The sequence below is a fragment of the Salminus brasiliensis genome, chromosome 6 (genome assembly GCF_030463535.1).
Source record: "Salminus brasiliensis chromosome 6, fSalBra1.hap2, whole genome shotgun sequence".
Taxonomy (NCBI): domain Eukaryota; kingdom Metazoa; phylum Chordata; class Actinopteri; order Characiformes; family Bryconidae; genus Salminus; species Salminus brasiliensis.
Genome location: NC_132883.1, coordinates 39,880,110 through 39,893,736, shown reverse-complemented (window position 1 = coordinate 39,893,736; position 13,627 = coordinate 39,880,110). Strand labels below are relative to the sequence as shown.

The 13,627-nt window shown below is 40.5% G+C and overlaps 2 protein-coding genes across 2 annotated transcripts in view; both read right to left on the bottom strand.

The window, feature by feature from the left end:
- Positions 1 to 6,360, bottom strand: part of sorbs3 (sorbin and SH3 domain containing 3) — a 72,577-nt gene extending 66,217 nt beyond the window's left edge. The window contains exon 1 of the mRNA XM_072682381.1: positions 6,201 to 6,360. The gene's annotated coding sequence lies outside the window, so the exon portion shown is untranslated. The remainder of the gene's footprint in view (positions 1 to 6,200) is intronic.
- Positions 6,361 to 9,367: 3,007 nt separating this feature from the next.
- On the bottom strand, positions 9,368 to 13,199 carry LOC140556970 (E3 ubiquitin-protein ligase NEURL3). Its single transcript, XM_072681090.1, has 4 exons — positions 13,129 to 13,199; positions 10,922 to 11,422; positions 10,611 to 10,808; positions 9,368 to 9,900 (listed from the first exon to the last, which is right to left on the bottom strand). The coding sequence occupies exons 1-4, from the start codon at positions 13,145 to 13,147 to the stop codon at positions 9,725 to 9,727; spliced, it is 894 nt and encodes a 297-aa protein (XP_072537191.1). The 5' UTR covers positions 13,148 to 13,199; the 3' UTR covers positions 9,368 to 9,724.
- Between the last annotated feature and the right edge of the window lie 428 nt (positions 13,200 to 13,627).

The window sequence follows — 13,627 nt, the reverse complement described above, 5'->3', positions numbered from 1 at the left end:
AGACAAGAGAAGAGAAAAGAACAATGGAGAGACCAGAGGAGACGAGAAGAGAAAGCATGAACAATGAAGCGCTCAGTAGAGAAGAGATCATAAGATGAAAGAGCAAAGAAGAGCACAGAAGAGAAGAGAAAGGAAGAACAGTAAAGAACTTAGAACGGATAAGAAGAGAAAGGAAGAACAATGAAGAGCCCAAAAGAGACAAGAAGAGAGAAAGGGCTTATTTTGAGTCACTGTAGGGAGGATGGACAGTGGAGTCTATATGAATGGGAGAGGAGAGAGAGGAGGAGAGAAGAGGAGAGAGGGATGAGTGAAGGAGAAGACAGAAGAGCAGTGTCAGAGGGGTTAGCTGGACATCATCCAGTCTCAGTCTCCTGCTGGGAGCACATCATCCTGCCTGTCAATCCCAGCAGCACTGAACTGAGGGATGTCCTCTCTTTCTTTCTCACACAAACACAACCCCCCCCCCCCACACACACACACACACACACACACAAACACACATGCCCGCACACACACTTTTAATTTTCACAATGTCAACTTCAGCGGTTGATACTTCTCATATAGCCCCACCCAACTCAAATCCAACATAGGAAACACGAAGGGATACAAATGCGTTCGTCAGAGTGAGACATGCTGTTCGCCGGGCATTAGCACATTTATTTAAACAAGCTAAAATCATGAACAGGTAAATATAGCAAGTTGATGACCCCTGTAAAAAACCCTTAGCCCACCAGAGAAGTACCAGGTTGAGGTTGAAACGTATGTATTGTGTGGGAAATTGCTTGTACAAGACAACATGACAGCACTTTTAGGCATTAAATAGCACTACACCCGGAATAGCCATCTTAGGGAAAGCTAAGGGAGGACATTCAGCCCTATCACCATGAAGCTAATGGAGTAAAATGGCTCTGGATTACATCACTACTAAAAAAGCACCACAACAGAGTACTAGTCTGTTTTGATTGATACTGAGGCACTGCCCACAAGGGAGAAACAATATGGGCAAGGCCCAGCGTTACATAAGAATGAATTTGGTTAACCACTCTGGCAAATATTTACTTTTAACAGTGTGATGCTCATGCAGCTACAACGCCTTATAAAATATAGTGCTGTCAAAAGATTGTACGCCCAAATGTTTCCCTTTTATTTTTTATTTTTTTATCATCTTCAAACAGAAAAGGCCCAAAAAGCTGCCTAAAGGCCTACCTATTTGTTGAATAGTCACTTAATAACTTAAGCTTTAGCTTAAGTTTAATAACTGAGTAATAAACCCACAGTTACTATTCTTAACCAAAGCTACATATCTGAGCAACAAGACTGGGATGTGTAATTACTGTCATATGTAATATGGGCAAATATCAGAGATGCTTCACACACAAACCACTACCATTCATTCTGGGCTTCTACACAATGCCACTAGTCAGTAAAACAATAGCATTCATACAGCACTGCTCTGCTCAGCCTATGAGGCCGGTGTCCCAGTGGACAAGCTGAAACTCCAAATACGTTGGGCTTGGAATCCAGAGAATCAGGCTGGGCAACCAGCTCCTTTCACACAGCACAACAGTTCAGCTAACCCTGGAGCTGTCACCATTCTTGTCATAGAGCCAGAAGGAGGGTAGGGTACTGAGTATAGTCAATCTTCCAGTTTATATATGCGCAGGATCAACACCTCTTAACTATTGGTGCTAGAACTTTCCAGAGAGTGGATCTTTGGAGCAAGAACTTTCCAAAAAAATATTTGGTGTATTTAACCACCAGAGCATTGGCGCAGACCACCAAAGCAGACAAAATCAACTAGTTTTACCACCATAACAGAAAATACAGACCGGCAAACCAGCCAAAACAACAGGTTTATCCACCAAAACACAGAATACAGAGGTTCTGCTATTAGCAGAGACATATGTTAGCTATTAGACAATGAATGTGAGGTCAAATGTACAGTTTATGAGTGAGATCTGTATAAAAGCGAGGAATGAGGAGAGAAACTGGTACTCACTGTAAGATGGAGCTGTTGCTGAATGGGGAGGAGAAAGAATCAGAGAATGAGAGAGAGAGAGAGAGAGAGAGAGAGAGGGAGAGCTCTGTTTTGGGTAGGGGGCGTCTACAAATCTGCTTTGATTCTGTAACTCCATGTGTGTGTGTGTGTGTGTGTGAGAGAGAGAGAGCATTTCAGCCTCTCTGTTGTGCACTGCTGCTTCACACAACCCAGAAACACACACCTCTCAGTGCCTAACGAGTTGGGGGCTCTGTAATAGTTTCCATCAGTCACACACACACACACACACACACACACACACACACACAGCTGGAAATAATAGAACCACCCGAGTGTTTCTCAGAGGCAACGCCCTTCTGTGTTTCAGAATCAGGAGAACAAATGAATCCATTTCCCCTCACTGTTTGAAACCCACAGCGAGCGTTTGATCTAGTGCTGGGAGTAGGGACCTTGCCACTGTACAGGAGAGGCTGTTCAGAGAAGTATACACCCTCAGATTTTCTCATGGGTAACTCAGCCTCAAATAAACATTTGAGGAAAAGCTCCTGACTCACCATCTTAGATCTGCTTCACATAGTCAGGGAATGATGCCTCGGGGCCCAGAAGATGCTGGGCTAAATTGCAGGCTTCTGTCATAAGATGTTTCTGAGGTATACTGTACAATACGGCTGGGAGGTATGGCCAAAAATGTACATCACAGTATGTTTTTTTTATTTGTTTTTCAGATTCACTGTATACCATGGTGTTTCGATGTAATTAATAATTTCATTTAATTATTTAATATATATATATATATATATATATATATATATACATATATATATATTTACTGGTTAATAGTGGCTTACTTAAAGCAACAGTCTTTAAGATTTTTTCGTTGCGCTGGAGTTTCTCTGGCCATGTCAGGCTTTTACATACTTACGTCACATGCACATTGTCATGTGAACTATGTTCTTGCATATTAGGCCTAAATCTAAGGTCTAGGTTCATCAGTTTATTGATTTTCTCTACTTTCCGCAAATACAAACACTGAGGCGGTGAAAAACAGAGTTGTTCTGCAGTCGTGCCATTTCTCCACCTGCAAACAAGGAGCCATACTCGCAAGGTTTTTAGCATCCAATCGATCTGTCGAAGCAGTCACATGAAAAAATGACTAATATTAAAATAACTAATCACGCAAACCTGGGTCCAGAAAAAAGCTCTAGCGTGACAACGCCCTAAGAGCCTTGCCGTTGCCCGATGAGGCCTGAAGAAAGAGAGCCAACCTCACTTCTTATTCTAAATCTCATCTACATTCAACTCTCCAAGGTCAAGATCATTTCTCCTGTGGACCTTCTCCCAACACTGCGAAACCTTCACTCACCTGACACTAAATCATTCAGCTGAGCTGCCAAGAGCAGAGTAGCTTGTATTAGACCTGATGACATGTGCTGTGGATTTCGAAAATGAGTGGTGATATTGCAGCAACTGAATAGTGTTAAAGTCTATGTGATTATACACAGCTGGAAAAGATCACACACCCTCTCATATTTTCCAGGGCCAGGTCCAGCTCCAGGCTGGCACCAGGGTTTAGTGGCCCCTCATGTTCCATCAATGAGCCTCCATTACAGCTACAACTCTGCTAATCATCTGCCAACCTGCCTTCATCTCTAACTGCATTCGCAATTAGTTTCTACAACTGGGGGAACATTTGGCGGTAACCCAGACATTAAAATTTAAATCCTGTAGGAGTTCTTAACGTGACTCAACCAAGCATGAAGCTCTCCCACTACACTCAATTTCAGCGTTGACTTCAACACTCATAGGGAAGAAAAACAGAATTTAATATCCTGAATATAATCAGTGACTGAAACATCTGTCGATATCCAGCCATAATGCTCAAGCCAGAGATTCAGACAACGTGCGAGTGAGCAAGCTAGTAGAAATGGAAAAGCCACCTCTGTGTAAACAACACAGGACCCATCCCTCTTTATTCTACCAGATAAGAGCAGGGCTAAGCACTCAGCTAGGAGGCACTTTGCACCTGAGGTAGGAAGAAACTTCTCAGGAAAGGCTGGTTACATAACGTGGGTTCTGTGTAAACGTGGCCTCGCCTATGAACCTCATCAGCTGAACCAAATAGGCCCAGTCAGCACTGCAGAGCTTCTGGGAAGTAGGCATTTGAGCTAGATAGTAATGAAACTGAACACTAAGCTGATAGCAACATTTGACTCTGGGTACTCTGGATACTGGGTTCATGTTTTAACAAACTTGGGACGCTCCCTCCACTAGTCAAAAAATCAAGGCATTTCTAGTTAACTTTATTTGACTCACAATTATCTACCACAAGGCTTATTTTTGCACAGCTAAAATAGAAGTTACCATTATTCTACTGTACTAAATTTAATCAGGCATGCACCTGGTCCTAAAGAGCAAAGTAGATACAAAAGGAATAAATGAAATTTAAGAAATTTTCTTTTATTCAATGCAACAAAAATGAACGCAAAATTCTCAATTATTAATTTTTGCCCATTTTTAAAATAAATGTGCACTGATCAGTTTGATTAAAAAACATTATTGCCATTCATTACTTATAAAACAGCAGTTTTTACCTTCTTACCTTGTTTTTAATATTTACGTAGTACGTAAGTAACTTTTTTGGGGGTTTTACATGCCTATGACATCCCTATATACAACCCTGTTATTTAGCCATTCATGGTGAGAAAATGATGAGCTCTGCTTCTGCTCTGCTATTGGCTTGTTTTATGGCACTGTGACAACTTACAGGAGCCACGAGCTTAGCACACTTTGTTTTCAACTCTGTAACAAGAATATAGTCTTTATTATTTGTAATGATTCCTTACTTGTACAGGTTAGTGCTGTCCTGCTAGTGTCCTCTCAGTGCAGTGTGCAGCTGGCTACCTGAAGTGCACTGATAAAATAAATAAATTGATCTTTTTTTTTTTGCAAAAGCAGCATTTAGCATGTCTGTAAGGCTTCCATTGACAATTAATATGTTTTTTTCCTTCTCCTGTAAAGTTGCCATTTTGAAGATCTTTGCAGAAGCAACAATATATATAAGAAATACGGAGCTGGAATGTTGTGTTTTAAATCACTATGATGAGTTTTGTGTTATTAAGTTTGGATATTTTTTTTAGTTCTTTTCAAATAATAGCACTGTCCATACTGCTATTGGTCATAAACATGATCATCCACAACATTAATACTGAATTGGTCCCCCTTGTTCTGCTACAGCAGATCTGGCCATATGAGGCATGGACTCCACAAGGCCTCTGAAGGTGTCCTGTGGTATCTGACACTAAGACTAATGTTAGCAGCAGATCCTTTAAGTCCTGTAAGTTGTGAGGTGGGGCCTCCATGGATTGCATCCATGGGGCTTAGGTTCAGTGGTTGTTCATTCTTGAAACACTTTTGGTAGGTAGTGACTGCTGCTTAACAGGAACACCTGAGGGTTTGGAGATGCTCTGACCCAGCCGTCTAGCCTTCACAGTTTGGCCCTTAACAAAGAGGCTTGGATCCAACCCAATCATCTTCAAGAACTGACTGTTCACTTGCTGCCTAATATATCACACCCCTTCACAGATGCCGTTGTAGATTAAGATTTTCTATGTTTTTCAGACTTAGGAGATCTAGCTGCTAACTCAGAGAAGCTATCCTTTGAAAATATAGAGGTTACATCTCTAAATCTTGAACACTGTCATGTTGGGAATAAATGCACTATATGTAAATGTATTAAGTTCTATATCTATATAAGTGTTTCTGTCCAGGACCACCTTTTACAGTGTGTCTCTCCACATCCGCACGAAGGTGATGGGTGTTTATTCAATGAGATCTTCAGACTGATTTCAAGTATTCCAATATTGCAAATATTTAAGTGGGCTCAGTACATGCGCTTATTAAAGGCCTTATAACCTCTATGTTCTTCTAATCAATGTGAAGAGACGTGCTGTGAAGAACCAGGGCCAGCTTTCAGTTTATTGCTCCCAGGATCTGCTCAGATGTTTTGAGGGAAGACGTTAGTACCAGTGGGAACTGGAACAGCTGACTGATATGAGACTGTTGGAGGGATGAGGTGACTTTTTCGGACAGAAATGGCTGTTAATAGTCAAATGGCCAGTACAGAAAATGACTGTAAACACAGAAAATCAAAGTATAATGCCAATGCTGACAGGAGCGATGAAAGAGGAGGCTGTATACTCACAGTGTAGGGTGTTGGGATGTCTGAAGCTCAGCTGAATGTCTTTGGTGGTTATTCCCTTGAGTAAAGAGCAGTCCAGACAGGGTAATGTAACTCTCAACACTGGTCTCTCGCTCGCTTCCTCTCTGCTTCTCTGTCACTCTCCCTCTTGTTCTGATACTCTAGCATATCCTGATGGTGTGATACATTCCCCTGCTCTCTCTCTCTCTCTTGTCCTCCCATCCAAAATAAATATTTAACAGCCCAGCTGTGTAATCAACATGTAAAGGTCATATCCCTCACTTTCTTTCACTTTCTCTCTTCTCCTTTTCTTCAGTAACTCCCTTCTCCTATTCATCACTAAACTAATAAACCAGGACTGTAATTAGACCTGATTAATTCATCTTACTTATAAAACATCATGCACTTTCACAGTAATCAGGACACCTCCATTTCTGTCTTGACTTTTTTTATGGTTTATGAGTAGTTGACTCAAGTCTCAGCAACTCAGACCTGACTTTTATAAACCTGTATCTGCTGCCCTCTGCTGATCAATCCCAAGTGTCTCCATATTGGAAACAACGTAAAATTTAGATGGTTGAGGCAATTGATGAAATCAGTGGAAATTATATCCTCTGTATGGCCACATTAAGGGCAGTACTGTATTAGTAACGTGTCTGTGTTACCTTCTGGCTCTCTCCTTTTAGTTAGTCTCTCCTCTTAATAGTCAGATCAGCCGAACTCTCTGAATATTTACATTCTCTGTTCTCCACAAGTCCAAACAGAACCAATTCCATCTCTTTACTCTTTTTCGAGTTAATGACCACCTGTTCGACCTGACACTGATGAAAGTTTGACCATCTGCCTTTCCTGCTACCCGCCTCAAACCAGCCACTCATAATGTTTTATGCGTTGTGGATTTTTTTGTCTATTATTGGATTTCTGTAAAGCTGTTTGGCAAAAACATCAGTTTTAAAAAAGTGCTGTTCTAATAAATCTGATTTTATTTTTTAGCTGAAGTGAAGTGAAAGACCATGGCAGCAAAATTACTTTGAAGAAGGTTAATATTTAAAAACCATTGTGTTTTATTTGCTGGGCTTTAGGTTGTAAACCTATCCATCTATAATGGCTGGATGGAGCAAGCCCTGTTTTTCAGCGGAGCCGTGCTGTGAAGAACCAGGGCCAGCTTTCAGTTTATTGCTCCCAGGATCTGCTCAGATGTTTTGAGGGAAGACGTTAGTACCAGTGGGAACTGGAACAGCTGAGAGACTGTCGGAGGGGTATGGTGACTTTTTCAGACCGAAATGACTGTTAATAGTCAAATGGCCAGCACAGCATTTAATCAGAGACAGAAAATGACTGTAAACACAGAAACACAAAGTATAATGCCAATGCTGTCAGGAGCAATGAAAGAGGAGGCTGTATACTCACAGTGTAGGGTGTTGGGATGTCTGAAGCTTGGCTGAATGTCTTTGGTGGTTATTCCCTTGATTCCCTTTTTAAAAAAAAGCCCTGTTCTAATAAAACTGATTTGATTTGATTTTATTAGCTGAAGTGGGGGCAGTGGCGGCTCAGCGGTTAGAGCGTCGGGCTATCAATAACAGGGTTGTGGGTTCGATTCCCAGGCTTGGCAAGCTGCCACTGTTGGGTCCTCTCTGCTCCCTGGACGCTGGAGTTGGCTGCCCACCGCTGTGTGTGTGTGTGTGTGTTTACTACTATAGATGGGTTAAATGCGGAGGACACATTTCGCAGTACAGTGCACCTTTGAAGTGACGGACCATGGCAGCAAAATTACTTTGAAGAAGGTTAATATTTAAAAACCATTGTGTTTTATTTGCTGGGCTGTTGTAAACCTTTCCATCTATAATGGCTGGTTGGAGCAAGCCCTGTTTTGCAGGGGATTGCTGTTTTTCACTGTTTGATATTATGTGAATCAGGCAGTTGTTCTTTAAATTGTAAGAATATTGTGAAGGAAGAACCAATAGAAATGCTCCAGTTCTGCTTTATTTATTTATTTATTTATTGGATTATTTTATATTAGAAATCGGATAACGGGTGGTTTCCCTTTTCCCATGTTCCCATTTGGAGTCAGAAATCGGATAACAATTTGAAAATCGGATTACAGGTCGTTGTTAGTTTTCAGGTTTCAATTCTGAAATGAGAATTGAATTGCCAGATCATACACAGACCTTCCAAGTACTCCTGGATGTAGAATCTGGTTGTATCCTTTGATCGTATATTTATTTCCCATATAGAAATCTAATGTGGCCACATTTATGTATGATATGCCTTTTTCATATAATGTTAAATATATGTATTGAGCATATATGCACCGATCAGCCATGTAATTAAACCACACGTAGATAAAGTGATTAGTATTAATGATGTGGTAAGAAGAATCTTGGCCACTTTGACAGGAACTGTAAGACCTACATGACTGATTATTAGCATCCCCATCATTAAAATCAGGCGGGTCTTGTGGGTGTTTTCCTGGAATGGAGAGGTCAGTGCCTATCAAAATGCTCAAAGAAAGGGCAACCAGTGAACTGACGATGCGGTTATGTATATGTTGATATATGGCAAATATATGTTGGATGCAAGGTAATTCCACACATTGTAATGTGTCATATATTTAATATGTTAATTTCACCACAGGCCATATTTTTGATCCATAAACAAAAATGAAGTAACTCATGTTGCCTGGATGCTGCAATATACTATAGGTTGGGAAAGACACAGTGACGTCACTGTTAATCACAAACCTACCCTGAGTACTTTTCAGAAAAACATGTCTGTACGTTTTGATGATGTGTGCATGTCTGATTCTGAACCAAACACAGCTTCATTAGTCACAGTTTCTTTCAAACCAGATTTAACCTGCTGTCAAAGGCCCGTGACTAGCATTAGCTGTCGAAAGAAGATGTCGTCACTAGTGGAAATGCCTATACGTCACCCCGCAGTAACGATTGTAAAAGCTATTGGCTGGAGGTGAGGCATCATTTTTATCTAAACACTTTGGATCATGCAGTGGAATATCCTGGAGATGAGCTACAGTGTAGGATTGTGTGGGATGGCTTGTGCTCAAATTTCTTTTACTTGCACAATACTGACACCTAGTGTTAGTGTGTGATAATACTGTGGTAATTTGTGTGTTGGGTGTATTTGCAGAAAGCATACACAGCTTAAGAGTTCACACAATGCTTTAATACATATAAACATAAATATAGTAATTACATATTTACAACACTGACATACTATATACAGAAACAGACAGAAGAACATTCAGAGCGGTCGTTAGAAATCCAGCAGTCCAGAGTTTTAGAGTATTTCAGCAGATCTGGTTCTAAGTGCTACAGTTTTAGTAGTGGTTACTCCAGCAATGTTTTGAAAGTGCATTAAGTTCAGAACCCTGGTTCTGAAATCCAGCCTTATATATATACATGGCTATAAGGCCATACCCTCGTATCTTCTACAACCTTCTACATTTTCAGTGGTAAAAAGGTTTATTTGACTACATTCAGCATGTCCTCCATTCCTCTCGCTCTCAGCTACGTGCACTCGTGAGAGTAAACTGGGCGTAAGCGATGCCGACACAGCGGACACGTTCCGAACTCATTGAAGACCCTCAGGGCACAGTGAGAGCACACACAACGATGTCCACAGGTTAGCATCACGTCCACAAAGTTCGAGTAACACACCACACATTCCTCCACGGTTTCATTACCTAAAGAGACAGTGACAGAGAAACGTCTATAAATACTTCATTAAAAAACACATGACATTCTGTTTTTCTCAAGTGGTTGCTATGGTAGTTCAGGTGGTTGCTATGGTGCTGCTAATGTGTAATCCTAGATGGCTGCTATAATATACCACATGGCTGCCAGGGTGCTTGCCAAGTCCTTTCAGGTGATAGGATGCTAGGGTGTTCGAAGGTGGCTGCTATATGATACCAGGTGGTTACTAGGGTGGTTGCTACAGTGTTTTAGATGGTTGGTCTGGGGCTTGTTATAGTATTTCAGGTGGTCGCTAAAGTGTTGTTTAGTGGGTGCTATGGTGCTGCTAATGTGCTCCTAGATGGTAGCTATGGCATACCATGTGGCTGCCAGGGTGCTTGCCAAGTCCTTTCAGGTGATTGCTAGATGGCTGCTATGTTATACCAGGTGGTTACTAGGGTGGTTGCTATGGTGTTCCAGATGGTTGCTCTGGGGTTATGGTATTTCAGGTGGTCGCTAAAGTGTTGCTAAGTAGATGCTATGGTATTGCTGTAGTGTGCTATGGTAGGCCAGGTGGTTGCTATGTTGTTGCTAAGTGGTATGTCAGGTATCTTGTCACAAGAGTGAGAAATTCAAGTGTAAAAATGCATAAGATATAAAAAAATATAAAAAATATATATTTTCAGATCGTTTTAGATCTTAGTTTAGTTCAGGCTCTTACTTGTGCTCTGTCTGTTGCTCTGACAGCAGGAAAGATTGACATTCTGTCGATTCTCAGACTCTTCTAGGATGTTCTGGTTCAGCGTCCTCTCCAGTATCTCCACGGGGGCGTCAATATAACTGCAAGTCGCCACTGTAGGTTCGACTGGGGGCACAGGGCACGACCTGCGGGTGCTGAAAAGGCACTTCTTCATCGAGCCTATGATAAAAGGAGGGCAAAGGAAACAACTGTCAGCTAATCTTCACCTTTTTTAATATTTGACACTTCATCAAGCACTAAATCATTAATGGTTCGCAACACTGTAAACTGACCGAGTAACAGGACTGTGTTGGTCTGCCCATAAACATCAATCATCGCCCACATTGGCTTGTGCTTGTCCAATGTGGTTTTCATCCTGTGCTTCTGCCCGTCGGCTGTCAGGACATTCAGACATCCACCATGACTGACCCAGAAAACGATCTCTGATCCCGGAAGGCACTGCTGCTCCGGCACCGGAATGGCCCAGTATCCAGGGAAGTCCGTCAGCTCAGGAATGGCCAGAGAGGGCACAGCTCTGGACCCAGGCACAACGCTGGTGAAGCCGACTCGCAGAGCTCCATGCCAGCCCATCACAGAGCGCTCAATACGCACACACATCTTCTCCTGGACCCTCAGCGGTCGGCTACTGAAGATCAGGCCGTGACGGAAGGACGAGGTGTCTCTGGTCGCGCGTCGGCCATCTTCACTCAGGGTCACCAGCTGCCCCTTGGCTTCAGAGTGAAAAGTCATTGGGCCCAGGCAGCCTCTTCCACAGCCACAGCCAAGCCGAGAACCTGGGGAAAACATGTTATTACCTAGGGTTAGCAGCAGCTAATAACTGTTAAAGACACTTGGTCCCTTGCCAAACACACGTGTATAGTATATGCTATACTATACTATACAATGCTATTTTTATTTATATTTTTTATACTGTACTTATAGTATAAAATACTATATATATATATATATATATATATATATATATATATATATATATATATATATATATAGTACAATAATATATTTCAATATACCACATTAATATTTGGTTGGTCCACTGCATCTTCCTCTGGGTGTGCAGTTACAGAGTCATAGCTGTAGAAATTCTGGAGAACTTCTACTGTGAGAGCAGCTCATTAGCCAGTAGAGGGTGTGCTAGCGTCAGCATCCCTTTAATCAGGGTAATATCATTTTTAGCAATTCCACTGTGATCATTTTCAACTATGCTTAATAAGCGCTGCTATCTTTCAGACATGCCTATGAAGCCTAGTCCACAGTTTTACTTTGCTCTTGCAATAGGTGCTACAGTAGGGTGTCATCACATGACTCAGTGCAGCCTGGCAATGCACAGTAAATGTGATTACTCCAGCTGTGTCTCATCACCAACAGAGGAACGTCAAAACTGGCTCACGTCACAGGCATCAGTCTGAGGTGAATCAGATTGATAGGTTGCATTCAAATGTATCTTCTGTATTTACAGTAAATGACTGCCTACATGCCTGTTTTAGAACTAATAGTAATAACTATACTATAAGTGCAACAGACAACTGTAATAATAATATAATAGTAAAAATGTATACTATACTATGATGTACATTATAGTATACTATACTATAAAGTGCTGTACTATGTTTTAATGTGATACCAGTATACTAATGGGACTTTACTACACTATGGTGGACTGCACTATATTAAATTGTACTATAGTATTTTATATATCTTACTAGTATACAGATAAGACCTATATAGAGTATACTATGCTATTGTACACTTTAATATAATTAATAGTAAAAATTATATTTAGAGTCTTTACCATACCATACCATACCATACCATCCTATGCACTAAGTATTATACTGTACTACACAGTATTATTAAAATACCATACAAATATTGTAATAAATATTGTAATGATGTTACTATAGTATACTATATAGTACTACTGTATTTTTTAAATATCATACTTGTATACTGATTATACTATGCTATCTATTGTATACTATAGTATTCCATATAGTACAATAGTATATTTCAAAATACCATACTACTATTTTAATAAGTATACTATATTATGCACTATATACTGTACTGTACTATATAGTACTTTAGTAATACCACACTAATATTGTAATATGACTTTACTATTGTAAACTATACTATATGATACTATATACAATATATGTAATATTTTATATTAAGAAATTGTATAATACTAATCTATTAATGGAACTTCATGTTTTGTTATGTTTTTTTTTTTTTTACAAAACTAAACACTATGGATTTCTCTGAAGCTTTCAAGAACATAGAAATGCAAACAATATAGATAGACAATAACCTAGCATTTAATATATTTATAATAATAATAATAATAATAATAATGAACAACAATAAGCATGTTCCCTGCATGGTTATAAACACTAGTAAGTCCTCATTTCATTACATCCTAAAATCCACATTTCTGAGTGGTTATAAAGGATTATATAAGTAGAAGTCTTCTTACCCTGGCTGTTAACTCCCATCTTCACCTTCACCTCTTTTTCAGCAGTTGGAGAGACGGTTGAGTTCAGGTAATGTGAGTAGTCACAGATTCACCAGCAGTTATACAGTGTGTGAGAGTGTGAGTGTGTGTGTTTCTGGAAGGGGGAGTGTCCGCTGTGTTTTATAGGATGCAGCACACGTGCTTCTGGTTTGAACCCAAAACATTACTCATCATAGGTTGGAAACGATAGTGGGCGGGGCCTCGGGCTGAGCTTGGAAAAGTACCCACTTTCAAAAGAAGCCAAGCGTCCACATGACCCTATCTCCTTTCTTTGAAAGAATGTGTGTGTGTGTGTGTGTGTGTGTGTGTGTGTGTGTGTGTGTGTGTGTGTGTGTGTGAGAGCGAGAGAGAGAGAGAGAGAGAGAGAGAGAGAGTGGGTGTGGGTGCGTGTATGTGAGTGTACACTTGTTTGTATACATGTTCAGGAGAAAAACTTACAGGACCAACTACAGTCCTGATT